Source organism: Mustela putorius, unplaced genomic scaffold, assembly GCF_011764305.1.
Source record: "Mustela putorius furo isolate JIRA1106 unplaced genomic scaffold, ASM1176430v1.1 tig00000228_pilon_pilon_pilon, whole genome shotgun sequence".
Classification (NCBI taxonomy): domain Eukaryota; kingdom Metazoa; phylum Chordata; class Mammalia; order Carnivora; family Mustelidae; genus Mustela; species Mustela putorius.
The window spans coordinates 38,438,580-38,457,851 of NW_025421322.1; the positions used below are offsets into that span (position 1 = coordinate 38,438,580).

At 49.2% G+C, this 19,272-nt stretch overlaps 1 protein-coding gene and 1 non-coding gene across 6 annotated transcripts in view; both read right to left on the reverse strand.

Moving 5' to 3' along the window:
• Window positions 1-1,547: 1,547 nt before the first annotated feature.
• On the reverse strand, window positions 1,548-1,651 carry LOC123391525. Its single transcript, XR_006606234.1, has one exon. It is a non-coding gene; the product is annotated as a small nucleolar RNA U13 (small nucleolar RNA).
• A 2,040-nt stretch (window positions 1,652-3,691) lies between these two features.
• AGO2 (argonaute RISC catalytic component 2) overlaps window positions 3,692-19,272 on the reverse strand; it is a 105,081-nt gene continuing 89,500 nt past the window's right edge. For 4 of the 5 annotated variants that reach the window (XM_045078166.1, XM_004743607.3, XM_004743605.3 and 1 more), the window contains exons 17-19: window positions 16,592-16,693; window positions 15,840-16,039; window positions 3,692-15,593 (exon numbers count right to left, since the gene is read on the reverse strand). In XM_045078166.1, the coding sequence (XP_044934101.1) occupies window positions 15,485-15,593; window positions 15,840-16,039; window positions 16,592-16,693 (411 nt within the window). In that variant the 3' untranslated portion in view covers window positions 3,692-15,484. The remainder of the gene's footprint in view (window positions 15,594-15,839; window positions 16,040-16,591; window positions 16,694-19,272) is intronic. The other variant, XM_045078168.1, reaches the window with a different exon arrangement.

The following is a 19,272-nucleotide window of genomic DNA, read 5'->3' on the forward strand; positions in this document are numbered from 1 at the left end:
CTGTTCCTCTTGTTTTTAAATGTGTTAAATTTTTTAAAAACCCACACTTTGATAGAGTTTTGAGCTTTGACAGATGCAGAGTTGTGTAAACACCACAAGACTCAACGGTTGTATGGCCTCCCCTCAAATTCCCTCCTGGTCATACTCCAACCCTTCGCCTGGGCAACCACTGAGCTATTCTTTACCCATATAGAAGTTGACAGACTTTTTCTGGAAAGGGTCACGGAGAAAACATTGTAAGGTGTGTGGGCTGTCTCGCCTGTCACAGCTGTGGACTGTGGCACTGTAGTAGACACGCTGTGTATGGGCGGGAGGGAGTCCGGCTGCATGTCAGAGGCTTCGGTTCCGGACGCTGAAATTTGGATCCTAGCATCTTCATGAAGCATGAAATGTTCTTTTGATCTTCTTGAAACATTTAAGAATGTAAATAATGTAAAAGCCATTCTTAAGCTTACAGGCTGTACGGAAAAGCAGTGGGTTGGCCCTGGCTCCCAGACCGGTTTGCTGACCTGCCTTCCCATGTCGGTGGAACTCGGTACAGCTTTTGTTTGGTGACACGGAACGCCAGGGAGATCCACATTACCGCAGGCCCCACTCCTTCCTGCTGAGTAGGCTCCCATGGTACGGCTTTAGAGAAGTGTGTTTCTCCCACTATAATCGACAAATAATTCCCACTTTGGGTTTCCAGTGTTGATGATCACAGGTAAAGCCCTAGAAACATTCGTGTACAGGTTTTGTGTGAACAAAGGATGTCCACTTGGACATGCTTGAGTATCTGCTGAGGAGTGGAATGGTGTATTGAAGTCCGTAAGAAACTGCCAAACTTCAGCGGCGCTACGGTTCTGCATTCCCACCAGCAGTAAAGTTCAAGTTTCAGCTGCTCTGCATCATCTGCAAAACTGGTAGTTTTTTGTTTTAATTTTAGCCATTTTCATTGGGGTAGGCTTTAATTTTGCATTTCTGTAATGACAAATGTAGAGCATCTTTTTTTTAATTTGCTTATTTACCGTATTTTCTTTGGTTAAGTGTCCAAATCTTTTGCCCATCTTTTTATTGGGTTTTCTTTTTGTTGAGTCTTGAGAATTTTATGTCTTCTGAATACAGTCCCTTTGCTAGATTATGAGATTTGCAAATGTTTTCTCCCAGTCTGTTGCTTATCTTTTCCTTCTCTTGACAGTATCTTTCAAAGAACAGAAGTTATTATTTCTCTCTGAGAAGTTCTTAATTTTGAGGAAGTCCAGTTGATCAGTTTTTTCCTCTGGGGACCATGCTTTTCTTGTATCTAAAACCGTGTCATCAGTGCTCGCTTCGGCAGCACACCGTGTCATCAGACCCAAAGTTGCAAAGATCTTCTCTGTGTGTCTTAATTCTTTTAAGTAGGCTCCATGCCCTGCATGGAGCCCAGCGGGGGTGGGGGTGTGTGTGTGAACTCCAGCCCTGAGATGGAGACCTGAGCTGAGATCAAGACTCAGACACTCAGGTGCCCTCTCTATTGTATTTCATTTTTGTTTCTGTTTAAGCAATTATTATTTTTATTTTTTTTTACACATCAGATGGGTAATGTGCCAAGGTCGGAACAAGGTTTGAGGGAGGCACATGTCACACAAGACTGTGAACACCCAGTCATCACGCTTATGAACTACAAAAGGATCTAAGCAATTATTTTTAAATCTTACCTTTTTAAATCCATGCATGGCCTCTAGTATGTATGCCTCCAGTAACATGCTGCTGTGTAAGAAATCCCCAGTAGCGTTTCCTGCGTGTAGGCAGGTGCAGCATTCTTACCCCAACCTGGGCACTTCAGTTTTGGTTATCTAGGGAGGTTCCCTCCTTGGGTCCTTGAGCCACACGCCTGTCTATTACAGTCCCTTGCTAACTGGTGTCTTCATCATCTCTAGAGCTGTTTTCCTCTTCTCTGCTGGTATCAGGTTACCAAGACATTTTATGAAGATTAATCTTTCCTAGTCAGAAATGTGAAAAGTAGCTGATTATTAAAGTGGTTACTGGGGGCCACACCTCTTCTAATATTGTGTACCTTTTCGTGTAATCCTCCCGTGAGCTTGTGAAGTGTCCGTACTTTAAAAGAAGGGGATGGGCGCTCAGGCTACGGCATTGGTCCAGGGCATACCTAGGACGTGCTGGAACTGAGATTCAAACCTCGGACTGCCGTCTTCACAGGACCATGCAGCTCAAAAAAGAGCACTTGCCCCTCGTGCCGTGTGGGTACACTCTCAACATGGCATTCAAGACCCTTCACACTGATCTTAGTTAGCCCTTTGCAGCCTATTCTTCCTATGTGAACCTTCCATCCCTCCTGCTACTGGCTCCTTGTCTGTGGAGCATAATATCCTCTAGTCAGGAGCTTTCTCTTTTGAAGTTTTCTCCTAATTCATGTAACACCATTGTATAGTTTCCTTAAGATTTGTTAGAGAGAGGGCGCCTGGGTGGCTCAGTGGGTTAAGGCCTCTGCCTTCGGCTCAGGTCATGATCTCAGGGTCCTGGGATCAAGTCCTGCATCGGGATCTCTGCTCAGCAGGGAGACCTGCTTCCTCCTCTCTCTGCCTATCTCTGCCTACTTGTGATCTCTGTTAAATAAATAAATAAAATCTTCCAAAAAAAAAAAAAAAAAAGATTTGTTAGAGAGAGTGAGAGACCAAGCAGGGAGAGGGGGAGGGAGAGAAACTCAAGCTGACTCCCAGCCTAGCACGGAGCCCGTCTCGGCTCAACCTCACCCACCCTGAGAGCAGGACCTGAGCCAAAACCAGGAGTCGGACACCCAACCCATCAAGGCAGCAAGGTGCCTGCCATCATACAGTTTAATTAGACAGCAAGAATGTCACAAAGGGAGCCCATATGTATTAAGTAAAGACGTCATTGATCTCTCATCATATTCTTTCCATTTTGGCTAGCATGTCCCATGGCCAGTGGCACCGGGGTGCTGTGTGGGTTTTAGTTACTGAGAAGTACTGGGTCCTGGCTGTCTTAGGCAAGGGGTGGGGTGGGGTGGAATAACTTCATTTTGTTAGAAAAAAACAAAGACCAGAACAAAATATACCAGAAATTTAAAGAATTACCTGTCAGTGTTGTGATCATACATAATTTAAAATTTCGTCTTCATGTTCATCTGAATTGTCACATTCTCTGTAATTAATACATACTATTAAAAATCAGGAAATCGCTTTCAGCAAGAACAAAGAGTTGGCCTGCACCCTAGGGTTTTCAGCCATTTTTTGGTTTAAGTCCAACCCTCCTTTCCCAACAGCACGTACTTTTCACAGTGCAGAGGTGCACAGTGGTTACCGACAGCCCAGCGTGAGGCCACCAGGGACTGCAGAGCGGCAGGAGTACGTGTAACCCCAGCCTGGGCGGAGGGAGTCGTGCCCCACCAGGATGCGAACCCTCGTGGCTGCTAAAGTAGAAACACCCTGTCCTCCTAGATACCACTTTTTTCTAATTCATTCCTCTGGTTTTCATCCCCAAACCCCAAATTCTCAGGGAGTAATGCCCAGCTCTTCTGAACGCACAGTTCAAGGAATAGGTCGGGTACTTGCAGACCAGGCTTCTAGACATCCATCCTGGAGGGCAGCCCCCCAGCCCTCCCCCCGGCCCCGGAAGCCTGGACTCTTCCCCTGTACAGAAGGAAGTACCCAAATCAATCTGCAAATAACTGAAGATCTTGGGGACAGGCAGCTGTAAATACGAGGAATTTTATTTTATTTTTTGCTGACATACTATGAGGCAAAACAAAATTGACACCATACAAAATAACTTTATAAAATATCATTCACATCATATTTTATCAGATTTACAGCATTCTGTGCATGTTAAGGGTTATGTAAGGAGGTGAAAAAACACTATGCCAAACTTTAGTATTAGTTTATATACACACGGTAAGAAACAAAACAAGTAACTGTTAGGTTTTCCATGACTTTATTGCAAAAATAGTGCAAACTACTTAACCTAGTAAGCCGTAAGACAAACTCGAAAGGACCCAGCGAAGCTCAAACACGACAATAGATGCTCCGTGTCTCAGCCTTTAGCTCTCTGCACCAGTTCTACCGTTCGTGAGTCCAGACCACTCCCCGGCAGCTGGGTGCGCGCGAGTGCTGGGGATGGCGGAGCACAGAGACCGGAGACCGGCTCCTCGGAGACCAGAGCCATCCGGCTGCCTGACGCCGGGGATCCCCTGAGGCTCATGCTACTTACTCAATGGCAATTCTGTGAGGTCTGTGTTGAAAACATTCAGATGCCATCGTGTCTAAGACCAACCTTAGGAAGAAGTTCTCCAAACCTCTTGATGACATGGTGAAAAGAATTAAGAAAGCAGCATGAACAGAAAGGACTGGGAACATTATTGTCTGCTTGCACACACGGTACCCTTTTTCTCAGGTATATTTGGGTAAAGTAGTATTCTACTGGTGGGCAACCTTTGAACCAGATACTGAAGTTAAAAAGACAAAAACAAAGGATACTGTATCCAGACAAGAGTAACTTTAAAATTTCTTTCAACAGTCTATAGGGGTCCAAAAAGCATAGATCTAAAAACAAAATAAGAGCAAAACAAAATGCTACATATAAAAGCTAAAGAAACAAAATGCAGCATATTCAGGTTCTTTTTCTTGAGGTACCTATATAAATTTCATCCCCTGCCCCAAAGTACTCTTGTTAGGTCAAAGAACAAAATGCTGACTGGTGAGCCGACCGCGGGGCACTCGTCACTACCGAGAAAGTGCAACAATGCGGATCTGTGTATGCAGCATACGAGAGGGGGCGAGTCTGCGAACGGGGCTCAAGCACTGACCCGACGGGCGCGCGACAGGGAAAAGCACTCAACTAGAAGCAGCCCATGTTCCAAGATCCTGCAGCAAAAAGCCTCCCAAATCGACTTTCAGAGTTTTGCCACTAAGGAATGTTGGTTCTCTTGTAAAATTCAGAGATCTCCTTAAAATAGTAAAACTATGTACTACAGGAAAGAGCCCTACTGGTTATTTCTTATTGGTATAAAATCAAATTCTTAAGACTCCAAAATATTGTGTTACCTCCAAAGAATTAAGTTAAAAAAGATCACCAGAGTAGGAAAAGTCTAGAATTGTAAACTGCCAAATATAAAAGCATGGAAAGTCATCCATCTCCTGCCTTCGTGCCTCACCTGCCAGAAAGCTTGCCCGACTCACGGCGACCCCGGGCCTGCTGCTGAGTGCAGGCCTCCCTCGTTTCCAGCTGGCGCCTGCACCCCCAACCCCTCCGGCTGCCCGCGGGCACCAGCACCTCCACCAGGAGAGGTGGGCTCGCGGCAAACAAACGTACACGGTTCGCCAGGGGAAGACGGGGGCGCTGATGGCCGAACCTGCCGCGGGAAGGGTGCGTGCGAGCTGTTTGCGGCTGCCCCTTCATTGGCACAAAGAATGAAGAGAGAGCTGTTGGTATATGCATAGAAAGTTTGGAATTTGTTTGTAAAATGTTAATTTGCCATTTCTTTTCACAAGAGGGCAGTTGGGATTTTAACAGACGTGACTAGCTGGCTGGGGGAACCTATCCAAGTCCACGGGCAATTGGGCTTTTCTCCCCACCTGCAATAGGAAAATATTTCATTTTATACTGATTTTTTCCCCAATGCATTAGGATTCAACACAAAAGGCACAAAATAAATAAGACTATTATTAAATAAACGGAAATTATGATTTCAAGCTTTGTGTGGCGTTCTAGCTTGCTGTTTGGTTACTTTTTCCAATTTAATTTGACAGACTTAGTAAATAGCACCCAACTGTTTAACTGAGGTAGATCCACATTGTAAAGAAAGCTGGGTCCCCTCCATTTTATGTCTAAATTTAAGATGCTTTTACAAAAACCAAAATCCATAGAATCCTATGCAGAAGCGATGGCAGGCCGCACTACCTGAAGAAACCTCAGAACGTGAGCAGGGTAGCAAGGAATATTTATGCCCAATCACACTCTCCATCGGCCACAGATAAATCTCAGACTGGAGGGAAAAAACCAAACCTCTAAAAGTAACCCTGAAAAAGTCTCTCGACTTTCAGAATAGGTCTTCTTGACTGACTGCACAGAAATGCACAATGGTCCGTTTTCATCAAGCAGCGGTAACAGCCAAGCCGGACCAGAGTGCGAACGAGAAGAGCGAGCGAGCGAGAGCTCTGGGTCACTGGGAGTTTCCCTTTGTAACCCTGGAGAAAGACGGCTTGAATCATGATACAGCATCTTGATGGGAACAGTTTAAACTCACCGCCTGCTATTTTTGCATACTCTGAAACTTACAATTGTAACATCTGATTAAGGCTTGAGTTACAGTGGCGCCACCACCTAGCGTCATGTAGGCATCGGACATCCTCAACACGGAATGGTACGGACCGAGAGACAAGGATGGAAGCCTCAGAAGTGTATTTAGCAAGTACTGTAGTTTTATAACGAGTTGTACAGTTCATGTAGCAAATGGGAAGTTATACAGAGAGGCCAATGTATAGAAACCTAGTTCATACAGGAACTTCCAATCTCCAAAACAGCACCGCACAGTTTCTTCACAAGCACAGGACGCGGTCGCAAGCAGCCGGCCACGCAGCCTCTGGCAAGTCCACGGCAGGTGCGCACGGCACCGCCTCACCGGCGCCCTTGGAGCCGCGCAGCTTCTTAGGAAACAGTAAACTTTCAATGGTCACGACACATTTTGATTCAAAATATCTTCTAAACTGTTATATCGCGGGGGAAATGGAGATGGGCAAGATCCATCTATGGAACTTCTGAATTCATTTTTGGTTCTTTTTCAATTATTTTATAAAAATAAAATGAAACTAGAAAAGTTGATAAAACTCAGGGTTAAAAGCCCTCAATGTGTATCAGGTAAGTCGTCTGCAGTGTACCAGAGGTAAGACAAACCTGCATGTAGATACTACATTCTTTTCTTGTATTTAATGAGTAGCCACTTTGCTGCACAGAAACTTACAATTATTCTCTTAAAACTTTTTAAAAAAGTAAAAACTCACTTGCCTTTACAGTTATAAAACATGAATTCATACTTTCAACAACTACATTAAAATCTACTATCAAACTCAGGACTCAAATTTCAGTTTAGTGCTCAACTCTACGTACTTTCAGGATTTCGGTCGTGTGTATGTTTGGCTTTGAAGAGGAACCAAAATTAGCGATGTGCCGTGCCCTCTGCGGCCAGCACCTCCGCCGAGGGAAAGACGTTTGCCTTTCAAAATGGAGAGAAGGTGGAAGGAAGGACCAAGAGGAGTCGCCAAGGGTGAGTTTCCACGCATTTTTAAAGTAAACAATATTGGATTATTTCCCCCACTTAAAAGCAATAAAATCATCCCTTGACAGGGACACCCCCCGACTCTTCATGGGTAAGGGTGCCTACCCCTTCATGGGTAAGAGTGGTTTTTTGTTTTGTTTTGTTTTGTTTTTTAAATTAGACCATCAGCCAAGAAACTGCTCAAAGTTGGCTTGGAAAAGTGAAGAGATCAAAACCGTGTCTTCGGCATGTCACAGAGGGCGGTCCCCCGCGCGCCGTTCACCCACCCAGCAGCTTCCCCGCGGCACAGAGCAGAGCGGCAGGAACGGGAAGCGCCCCCAAACAAGGACAGGGGGACTGACTAGCACCTTATGTCTGAGGACTCCACTCGCAACTCAGAGACACGACTCCGGTTCCTCTTCTAAAAACCTAGTTCCAGGACACGGAATCTGCTTGGCGAGTGACACTGAGGACAAAACCACCAGGTTCTGCTGATGGCCACGGGCCATGCCCGACAACAAGAGATGGATCTTACGCTGATTTCCTGGAATCCCAATGGACGTGGACTTGGGAAGGAAGTCCCGGGACTACGAGAACCTCACGTTGTCCGACACGAGACAGAGTGCCGGCATCACAGTTTACCGAATCAGGAGCTGAGGAGCGGAGCGGCTTCGAAAGCAGAAGGTCAACGACTGACTAGTGGAACGGTACAGGCTTACTTCCCACTAAAAACACAGCCCCAGTGTGACTCCAAAAGGACACTGAGGACCGGACTTTAAAGGCACAGAGGCTGAGACTGGGTTTTCCAGAACACGCTCAGTCTGGTACCAATGGAGACCAGAGGAAAGCCTGGTGCCACCTGCTTCCAGGGTCCGAGGGACCTGCTCCCCCTTGTCCCCCCGGGATTGTTCCCGCAGTCTCCGGAGTTCACAGGAGCCTTGGCTCCCCAGTGCGAGAACCTAGTTCTGCCAGGTGGGGCCAAGGAGCCGAGCAGTCAGCCTGCATCGCACCCCCTCGCCCGGTTGTGTGGGGTGTGCTTGGGATCAACTCAGGGTTTTAAGGACCTTGATTCAGAAGTTACTTAACGGAGGGCAGCCTCAACATCTAGTTCCTGGAGACACTTGAGGGTGAAGAGTTAATATTTGGTGTTTTAGCTTTAACTCTGAACCACTCAAATCCAAGGAGGTTGTAAATAGAAGACAATTCAGCTTCCGCCCACCCCCGCAAACAAGGGGTGGGTCTCATACCACCAAGGGCATTTAAAGATGTTAACACATCTACATTCTTCACATCAGCCAATAAGAGAAAAGTGTTAACAAAAGCACCAGTAATCTTCAGTTCCCTCTTTTCAAATAATTTTTCAAGAATGCAAAAACGATGCAAGAGGCCTACCCCAGGATTCTGGAGACTGGGATGCAAAAAGCTGATGGGTAGGTCTGAGTTCAAGAGTTCATGTCACTGAATCAAGGAGAGAGCCACTGTGCAGTGTCCCCAGACATACCCTGAATGGGATTTGGGTTAAAAATGAGGCCAGCCCAGAGCACCCGAGTAGTTCCAGAAGCAGGTCAGCAGATGTTGTGGAGACCCACCCTACACATCCGGGCATCCTGGGTGGGATGCTATCGACAAACACAGTCACCGCAGAAGTACAGAACATTCTTAGAAAGACCGCAAAGGACACTTAGCTCTTTCAGAAGTAAAGCACGCCATGTAGCATGAAACCCAAAACAACTTTGCTGAAGGCAAAAACTTGCAGGTAATGTTATATTTGGAACCTCTCTGGGCCAAGGTCAGTGTCTGACGAATGTCCAGTGAGACAGCAGAGCAACCTCTGCGCACCCAGATGTCTCCAACTGCAAAACCACCTGCCCGTCCCTCGGGGATTTAAGAGCAAACAGATGGAGGCGTTCTGGAGCAAATTCAAACCTTCCAAAGATGAGAGAACGCAGACAACCTAAAGACAAGACATGAAGAAGGCAGAGGGTGACACCGGCGGACCCACACACAATGCGTGGGGTAGGGACATTCTGACAGCAAAGTGGTTACTCACGAGGAGGGGTATTCTGAGCTAATGGTCTGTCTCGGGGCGACTGCCCGTAAGTCAGCCTCCGAGGACCCAGGGTGCCGGCAGTGGGAACTCCTACTTCAGTGCTGGCTGCGGACCCTGTGTTCCTTTCAAACAAAGGGCCTTGGACTTGAACATTAGATCACGGTTAAGTAGGGAGAGAGAGCAACTCAAGGGTCCAAAGTCAAAGGTCAGCTACAACTGTGTGGTTTTTTGAAACCACACAGCCACTTTAGACGCATTATTTGCACGAGAGTCGGTGTTTCAGCACCTTCGTGATTTCAGAGTGTATAAAAGGGACAAGGGAGCAGAGGAGGCATTTTCCACCCGTTCATGAGTAAAGCAGAGAAGAAAGTGCTTTCTTACAGGGAAGTGGAAGGCCAGGCAGGACAGCTGGCCGTTTCAAGGTTCCCCCACCCACGGCCCTGCATGGAGACGCTCCCAGCAGCCCAACAGGACCATGCGGGAGGCTTTTCCATCTTCTTCACTCTGGCTGCTTAGAGCCCCACGCTACAGAGCTGGGCAGCCCCGAGAAGTTCCCGGTGCACCTCTGATGCCTCCGAGGGGGAGTGGGGGACTGCCCTCAGGTCACAGTATGGCACACACATTTTCAAGCCAGAACTGAAGAGAGAGATGGTCACCATTCAGTTTTTACAGGCAACATTTTGGCTATTTTCAGTGTGGATAGCTACGCACAAGAGCAAACATGAACCTATGTAGAATTCAGAGGTAGCCTTTATCTGCATTTATTTATTTTTTAAACTAAAAGGTATGTAGAAACCATCCTCTGTAGTGATTTGGCTAAGCCAATACATTCACTTTTGACAATAAAATGGCAAAACGTAACCAAAGAAAAGCATCAGGGAGGGACCACGATGGCGTCAGCACTCCACGAGCAGTTCGGGTCTGACTCTGGCTAGCCTGACCGCAAACAGGGGCACACGGTGGGCTTGAGCACGTGCTTCTAATCTAGCAAAAACCACCAGGCCTGGCTTTCAGGTCTCGCTAGCCTCTATGGGTGAAGCCGCAAATGACACTTCAGACACACACCACAGTGATCTCATGGCTTCAGGATGACGGCCGGACCGGAGCGAAGCGATGGGGCCCTTGCGGGCCGTTCACACGGGCCGCACAGACGCCGCCTACCCAGGCCGCCCGGTGCTGGAGGGGACTGGAAGGAGACGCGTTCAGAAGCCACAGAAAACCACAAGGAGTTAAACAGACCAAAAAAGTGTTCACGGGATTTGTAATGCAGCCTTTAAAATCCAATCTTCGGACCTCAAGGGGAGAGCAGACTCTCCTTTCAACAGATTGCGCGAACTTCCCTTCTGAGAAACGAGAACACGAGGCTCCTTTGTCCTTCATGAACGGTCCACAGACACGCGGCTACGGAGGCAGAGCGGAGCCCGCACGGCTGCGACACGGAATACTGAGAACACGGCGGTCCCCGCGACAGAGCGGCGTGCTGTGTCCGCGTCATTTGTTGCTAACCTAAATCTATTTACAGTCATTTCAAGCAAGTACAGCAGATGCAAACTTGGACACAATAAAAAGGAAGTTGTCAAAAAAATCAGTGCAATTATCCGGAGCTGAAAATTTTCCTTACAAAAGAGTCCGCACGTGTGTGTCACACAGACAGCCCCGTCAGAGAGCACACACGCACCGCATCTACACGGGAAACACGTCACCGCAGCCGAGCCTGCGGGCAGGGCCGCTCGAGAGAAGCTTGTCGGTTACTTTGGGGAAGGGCTTAAAACATAAATAAAAACACTTGCATTCTCAAAGTGAGGCGCACAAACACTGCAGAAGTTTCTGTTCACTGTACGTCCCTTCCTCGCGAGCGCGAGAGAGGAGTCAGGTCACAGGGAGATCGCTATGGCTTCTCTGGGCCACGGGATTGTCCACTGTCTGGATTGTGTCAGCTTCTAAAGCTCCTCCCAATGGAACTGCCTTAGGTATAGGAAAATGCCCGGGAAAAATCCTCTTAACTGTCCACCAGCTCACAGTCCCGCTGAAGGAGTATATCCAGACCCTGACGGCTCCGGAACAAGCCAAGTGCTTCTGTGACGACGACGAGCCACCGAGAGAAGCCGTCCCAGCCCCCCAGGCCCCCCGAGACAGTGTGGGTTCCAGCTACTGCAGGACGCGTGGCTGGTCTACCCTTAGCATATCGTATCAAATATAGAATTTGACTGAAAAACTGCCTTGTAAAAATAAAATTTAAATCACCCTGCAGATCAATGTAAAATTACATTGCCGCATATATAAGAAAAACAATTCATCCAGAAAAATTACATTTGTGGCTTTCAAAAATAAATTATCCGGCAAACTTGCAGGTAAACATTAGGCAATTTATAAAAGTTGGGGAAAATAATTTCTATCATATCCATCAGGTACCATGTGCACTGGGGATATCCACATCGGCCAAATCAAACCAGAGCAGAAAGAAAAAAAATAAATAGCAACATTTGCATTTAACGACGATAAAAATAACATATAATATAACATCAGTAAACCCCCCACCCCCCAAGCCCTGCTGTAGGAACTGAACTCAACTGTCTTTTCCGAAGAGCACTCCGTAACCAGGGTGAACGGCAGTGACAGCAGTGACCACGGCCGACCTCCCGGATCGCGGACCTCCCTCCGCTCCGGCCGCGTCCCTCTCGGGCCAGCCCGCCCAGTGGCCAGGGGTCGCCTGTGGCTCTAGAGTGCAAACATTCATCCAAGGGAGTGTGACAACACTACCAAAAAGCAACGTCACCTTACAATGTCAAAGCAGACCCCACAATGTTGTCGCACAAGTGTGTATGCGAAGACTTCGCAAAACCAAAACCAAACAATCCCTTTCAGAAAGTACAGGTATGCCCAGTTTTACAAAAAGGTATTGGAACTAGGGAAGTCTGAGCTCGGAGAACACGGACAGGACGGACTCTCAGGGTCACCAAAGGGCGCTTCCACACACGGCGGCCATCCGCGGCTCCCCTGGGCTTCCTTCATTGCTCTGTCACTGGGGCGACGGTGGAGCGGACAGAACGGACAGTGAGGAAGGGCTGGGAAGGGTCCTTCTTCTTCAAGTGACATTTAAAATCGACTAGGAGACTACCAGTATGAGAGTCTGACCAGGAGACATCTTTTTAAAGAGATGAGAGAAATCCCAGTTTTTCTTTTAAATGAATCCAGGTTTCTACACCATAATTTTCACATTCAGTTTGCTTAAAGCAAGGCACACCTTACTTAACAGCGGGGGCAGGGCAAAGCGGGCACACAGACACCTCTCACCTCTGTGAGGGCCCCAAGCCTCGGGCGACCCTAGGAGCCGGGGAGCCCTGTCAGGGCCATGCGGGCCGAGGGAGCCCTTGGGGTGGGAGTAAGCGTCGTCAGAGACGGGCAAGGGCCCCTTTTGGCTTCCTCGGGAACAGGGCTCAGACTTAGTCTACTGCACTTTGAGGTTTTATGCTGTCTCAAAATTTATCCTAATAATGGGGGGACTGGTAGAAATTTGGGAAACCAGTTATTTACCTGAGAAATTGTAACTACAGCCATTTGAATTCTGAATCATCAGATGTGTACAAAGGTTTGCAGCTTACCTAGCTGGAGACGTTTGGTCTATTAATGCTTTTAGTATTAAAAGTTTTATAAAACAAGCACAGGGCTATAAAAAGTACCCTTCTCAAAGGACTTTGGCCCACTAAAAGGAAAACCCCTCCTTCAAAATAATAAAACACATTTTAGGTCTAATCTTCCAGCAGCCCGCGATCTCTCCTGGGTGTTAGCTAAGTCCGCCTACGCTGCCCCACGGCTCCTCCCTGCTGGGTCCCCGGGGCTCGGGGGAGAGGATCCCTCTGACTTCAGGCAGCCCTGGAGCCTCGGCTGACGGTATAAAATACAGACGCCCAGCCCCAGCCCTGGAGAGCCAGATCCGGGAGTCTGCATCTTCCGTGAGCACCACCAGCGGCCCGACCGCCAGGACCCTGCTTGCAAGGAGCAGAAACACACCTTTGAGACACACGGTTCCAGATGATCCTAAAAACGGCTGAAAACTAACCTAATTTCAGATTCCGAAAGTGTATTAGTGAAAAGATTTCCTCCTTAGCTTGAATGCTCTGGGAATTTAAGCCAAGAGTGTATCGGCATTCTTCTGGAAAGAGGAGAAAGTGCCAATTGCCAATAAGACGACAGGGAATTGCAACATTTCTTAGAGCAGAGGCTTCTGTTCATTTTAAAAAGACCAAAAAAAAAAGAGAGAGAAAGGAAAAGGAAAAAAATCAACAACCAACCAAACCCCAAAACAAGAAAGATACAGCAAGAAGAGGCTAACGCCGTCAGTAAGACACGCACACGCACATGCACACGCACTCTGAGTACTTATCCTCACAAATAATAGTCGCCCCTTTGTCATCGCCGCCCAAACCTAGGCGAGTGCCCGGCACACTCTGCCCGGTGCCCCGCCCGGCCGCGCCCCAGAGCCCGCAGACCGGAAACAGAGGTGGGCGCTTTCTCCAGCGCAGGGCGCCCCCGGGGCCCTTGCTCCCCCGCAGGGCCAGAGGTAAGTGTCGGGCTGGGCTTGGGGAGGCCTTCAGCAGGGAGAAGGAAACCGACAGAGCACAAAGCAGCACGAGGGGAAGGCGCGTCTCCTTCCCAGAACCTCTACATTAAATGTGGACTTTTTTTTTTTTTTTTTTTTTTTACATCGTCTACAAGGACCAATAGCCCACTGAGCACAAACAGAGTTGTCCATTGTTACCTTTCCAAGTGGTCCATGGCATCACGCTTAGTGCAACGGTCTCTAGACGGGCAAACCACGTCTGGGGCCCAGGACGCCAATCTCTTCTGCCGGCTTTGCAGTCAGCCACCTCCAAGGGCGGGGGCTTGCCGCCAACCGCCAGCCCTCTGCGCCTTTCAGTGCATAGATCCTACGAAACTCATCTAACAGAACCAAACACAGAGAGAGGGACACTCTGACACAAGGACTGGCTTCCCAGGAATGGAAGAAAATACATTCCATTTGTGCTTAATCGGCTGAGCAACACGGGGGACAGGAGGTGGGGCAGGGCCGCTGTGCCCGTGCCCAGTCCTCCCACAGGTACAGGCTACGCAGGCTACGTGGGGGGGGGGACGGCGGGTGGCGGTCACACTGACTCAGCTGCTTACTCCCGTACGTCAGCACTGAGAACCACAGGCGGTGGTCCAGCCTCCAGGCTCCACAACACTCTTGATATGGTGAACAGATCACAAGAAGCACCCCGTAGTCAATAAAATGAAAAAACAGCATCTATCTATCACATTAATACTGCAAACCAGATATATATATTTTTTCTCTTACATTAAAGACATAACAGTGAAAAAGGATTGTACTGTATTTATCACCACAGACCCGTATTCTTTAGAAACTTTGGAAAATAAATGTCACAGTCCTGTAGGACAAATCTTATGAATAGACTGTCGGCATATTGTCTTTTTTTCTTTTTTTAAATAAATTTTTATTAAAATGGCACTTGTCTGCCAATCTCTCTGGACCTAGAAATGCTGTAAACACACACGGCCCATCTTCTGCCCCCGCTCCTTATTTCAAGCTGAGTGAGAGGCGGGCGGTGGCGGGATTAGACACCCGTGGGCGCCTCGGCGGGCCACCTGCCCTCGGTCCTGAACAGCTGGTGGCAGCCCTGTCAGGAACGCGCTCAAATCACTCGGACATAGCGCTGGTGGCCACCTCAGAATGCTCAAGGCTTTAAAACCAGCGCCGTGCTCTGTGTCACTTTCACTCTCTGAGAACGTTCACAGCTAGTTTGAGCCCATCAATTTCATAGAGAATCATGTTAAAAACAAGTAAATTGAATGACCAAATAAATTAAAAATGTTTTAAAGCCCTGAGTTCATAGACTGGTTTTAGGAGATTTTTAGGAAACACGGGACTCTATTTTAATAAGCAGCTTATAGATTTTGGCAAACCATATTTCCTACGACAATGGGGTCTCATACAGGTCTGCAGTTCAAAATCCAAGTTTGAAATCTGGGACAGAAGGCATTCTGGAAAATGGAGAATCTACTAAAATCAATGACGTCTCATGTTCGATGCTGGCTGTCACGGAAGGGCTGGGCATCTGTTGGTCTGAGTGTAGCTGGTCTCATGTGAATCCAACTCGGTACACAATCGTAAACACTAAAACACGTCAAGCAAAGTACATGGTGCGCAGGGTGTCCTGATGAACCTGGACGGCCTTCGCCAACGCTTGATGGTCTCGTCCATTACTCTGCCCGGAGGTATGGCTTCCTTCGGCACTGTGGGGATGGGAGGACAGAGAGAGAGAGAGAGTGCAGCCCTTAATGCACCTTGAGGCACCGGCTGTCTGGGGAGGCAGCCACAGAGCTACCAGGTGGTGAGGACGTGGGTGTCTTGGCGTCTGCGTTACGCTCGGCTCCGGTCCCCAGGGCCCCCCTGTTTCCCAACCTAAAAATGCAGCTCCCAAAGCCGGTTTCAGGGGCAACCCCTGCCGTGCCCCTGGCCAGGAGAGGCCCACCACTCACCTGTCATGTTCTTTGTCCACCAGGTGGTACCTGGCCCGGAAGGCCACCAGGTGGGCATAGTATGCTGGCGCCGGGATGGACACGGAGCGCGTGCAACGCACGTAGGTGTGACACAGCTGGTAGGTGAGAATCTGCAGCTCATCGGAAGAGAAACGATTGTCATCCCAAAGCACGTGATAGTGGGAAGGCCTGCTTGTTCCCTAAAAGCAGATCAGAGGATCAGAGGAGTGAACGTGCAAGCATGAAGTCCAAAACTCACCTACACAGGGCCCTGCTGAGAAGCCAGGCTTCGGTCCCCCACTCCGGACGACTCAGTGGGAGCTCAGGGACAAACACCCGTGGCCTCTTCACCGACACAGGCCAGGAGTCTTGAGGTGACAAGGGGCTACGGGGTGACCTTCCCCGGACATCCCGCTTGTGTGTAGCAGGAGACAAGGCTGAACCCCACGAAGCGGGAAGTTGATTTGGAGTCAGCCTCTCTGTCCCAGGCCACAGCTCCCGAGGCCGCATCACCGCTCAGCTCTCAGCTCGCTCACTGAGCTCCAAGCGCACGGCACGGCCCTGGGGCCCCACCACCATACCTGGCCTTTGCACCCACTAACCCTCACCTGTTCCCTGGCCCCCTGCCCACCTCCCCTACCTCGCCGCCGGGAGTGCCTTGCATGGGGCTTGTGCTCTGCGAGTATCTGCGGAGCATGCGGACCATGTCACAGGGACACCAAGATTGGGCAGCAGGGACCCTGGGTCCTTACCTGGATGCCAGCGTGGCTACACAGGTAGAAGTCAAACTCGGTCGGGTGGGTGATTTTCGTGTCCACAGTTGTGCCTGCTGGAATGTTTCCACTTTTCCCAACCTTCAGCAATACAGGAACCCGTTAGATACGTCCAGGGACAACAACAGAAAGCAAGCAAACCCATCAGCCTCACCCACGCCACCTTCAGATGCTGGCCCTTCCTGACCGTGGGTGGCCGGATCTTGCCGGCCTTAAGTTGGCTACACACTGACTTAGCACAACAGCACGAAAATAGAGCTTGACAAATAGCCCTACAAGTGAGCAAGTTCCTGTCCTACGAGGGCTGGGGTGCTTTCCCCCCCCAGGTCTTGTAAGGTCCCAGGAAAGAAATGCAGGTGTCTTCCCTTCACTGAAGAACATGCACGTAGCGCTCGAAGGGCTCAATGTTGCTGCTGAGGGCACCGACAACGTACACATCTAAAACCGTGCACGACAGACACCCGGCGGGCCGCCACCCGTGCACAAGCACACCTGACATTCAAGGCGGACGAGCTAGACTGCCCAGAAGGCTCAGGAGCGCCCTCGCTGGCCCGCTGGCTCAGTCACCACCAACCAGAGGGCACGCTCTCCATCCAGGAGAGCTCTCCATCCCCCCACCCAGGCCGTCCAAGAAGCAGGGGGATGGGCTGGGCTACAGATGGTACCAAACCACTCAACTCTAAATGCATATTCTGGGATTGCAGAATCACCAAGCTCCCAGCTCTTGCTGCTGGGAGGCTCTGGAGTCCAGCCGTGATCAGGAAGTCACTGACTTTTCAGCTCCGCAACTTCCACAGACACACACGCATGTGCGAGTCCCAGTCCCTCCTGGGCCTCTTTGGATTACTTCCTGCCAACCTTTCTCACACCTTCCAATGTTTAAAAGTCAAGTATCTGAAAATGGTGCACCCCCCCGATTTAGACTTTATCATCCCTCGAATACTTTCATTTCTCGCTACACATTTAAGTCTCCGTGAGCACGACACTGTGTTACCGCACAGGTGTTCACACAGGGCAGGTGTATCACATATCCTGCCACTTGCAGTTTTGCTCAATACGGACGACTCTGAGATGTGTTCCCGTGCTGCACAGTCTACCTGCTCGTCGCTGGGCAGCACGCCAGCACAGGACTACATCACGATGCTTCCTCCTCTTAGTAGACGAAGTACGGCTATCAGAAACAACGCTGCAATGAACATGCGTCTACTTGTCTCCTTACACACACGCAGGTGGGCTTCTGCAGGGCTGCAGTCACCAGACTGCATCCGAGCTGACTGACCAGTCTGCACTCCCGTTGGAAGCACAGGACAGTCTTCGTAATAACACGTTTACTCTCTGCCAAGGACAACGCAAAGTGCTCGGGACCTTCCCAACACCCTCAGGAAGGTGCTCCCAGGAGGCCGACACCTGTGGCCACGTAGCCCAGATGCTGGGGGTAGACTGGCTCTAGACCCGTGCTCCTGACCACGGCCCAGCACCCACATCCTTGCCAACACTTGGCTGTTATCAGGATAACTTCATGAGTCCCCCCCTGACCCCCGCCCCCATTACTTCCCATTCTCTAAAAAATTTTGTGTAAGATTATTCTTTGATAGTTTGGTAAAACTTGCCTATAAAAAATCTGCATAAACTTCACAAAATAAGCTAAATAGTTTCTTCTTTTTTCCTATTCTCCGCCACACTTTAAGATCATCTATTCTTGAAGGCTTGGTGACACTTGCCTGTAAGGCTCCCTGGGCCTGATGCCTTTTGGAAAAGACGATTCGATTATCCTCCGGAGCTGGTTTTAGTAATTTCCCTGATTTCACAAACAACCATGTGTATCTATCTCTTCCCGTTCTTCTAATGTATCTATCAGCATCAAACTGTTAGCATCCCACGATGATTTAAGTAACACATCCCCCTTCTGGGGTCACAGACTCTTTTGGTTCTTAACATGGTTACGAGTATCGCCTTTTTTCCCTCCCTGAGTCTTGCTAGGTCTCCCTATCTTCAAAGAAGCAGGTTTCGTTTGTGTTCATCTGCTCAGTCTTCTTCATTATCTCCCACGGAGAGGGGCTGGGGTTTAGAAACAGGCTGACCCTGAGCCCGTGTGGCTCCTGGCGGGCGGCTTGCAGGCGGCAGCGGGAGGAAGCCTGAGCACACCGGCTCCTCGGCCTTCCCTGCGCACCCAGGGCCAGCAGCACCTCGGTCCTTCCGGCCCCGTCGGCTCCCTGGCCCGTCCTGTCTCTCACCTCCCAGCGCACCCTGTCCTCTTCTCTCCAGGACAGCGCCAGCCGCGCTGCACAGAGTCCGACACGAAATCTTCTTTTCATTCAGTCCTGGTTACTTTGTAGTTTTTATTCCCCTTGCATGCTTACTGCGTGTGTGACTTAGAAGTGAATTTAAAATTTCAGGTTTTCTTAAATGTCTTTTTCGTTCTGCTGATTTAAAGTCTAATTGTATGATTTAAAAAAAAAAACAAAAACGTGGTTTTCTATAGATCTATTTCCAATAGATTTGGAAATCTCCCAAGATCTCCTTGTGACCAGGAACAAGGCGACTTTCGTAAGCCTTCCACGTGAACGCGAGCGTCCGCGGCAGGACGCTCGCCGTGAGACCTGGCCTGGTCGCCCCCCTCCCAGCGTCTGGCTTTTGGTCGCGCGTGCCTGCCCGCGTGT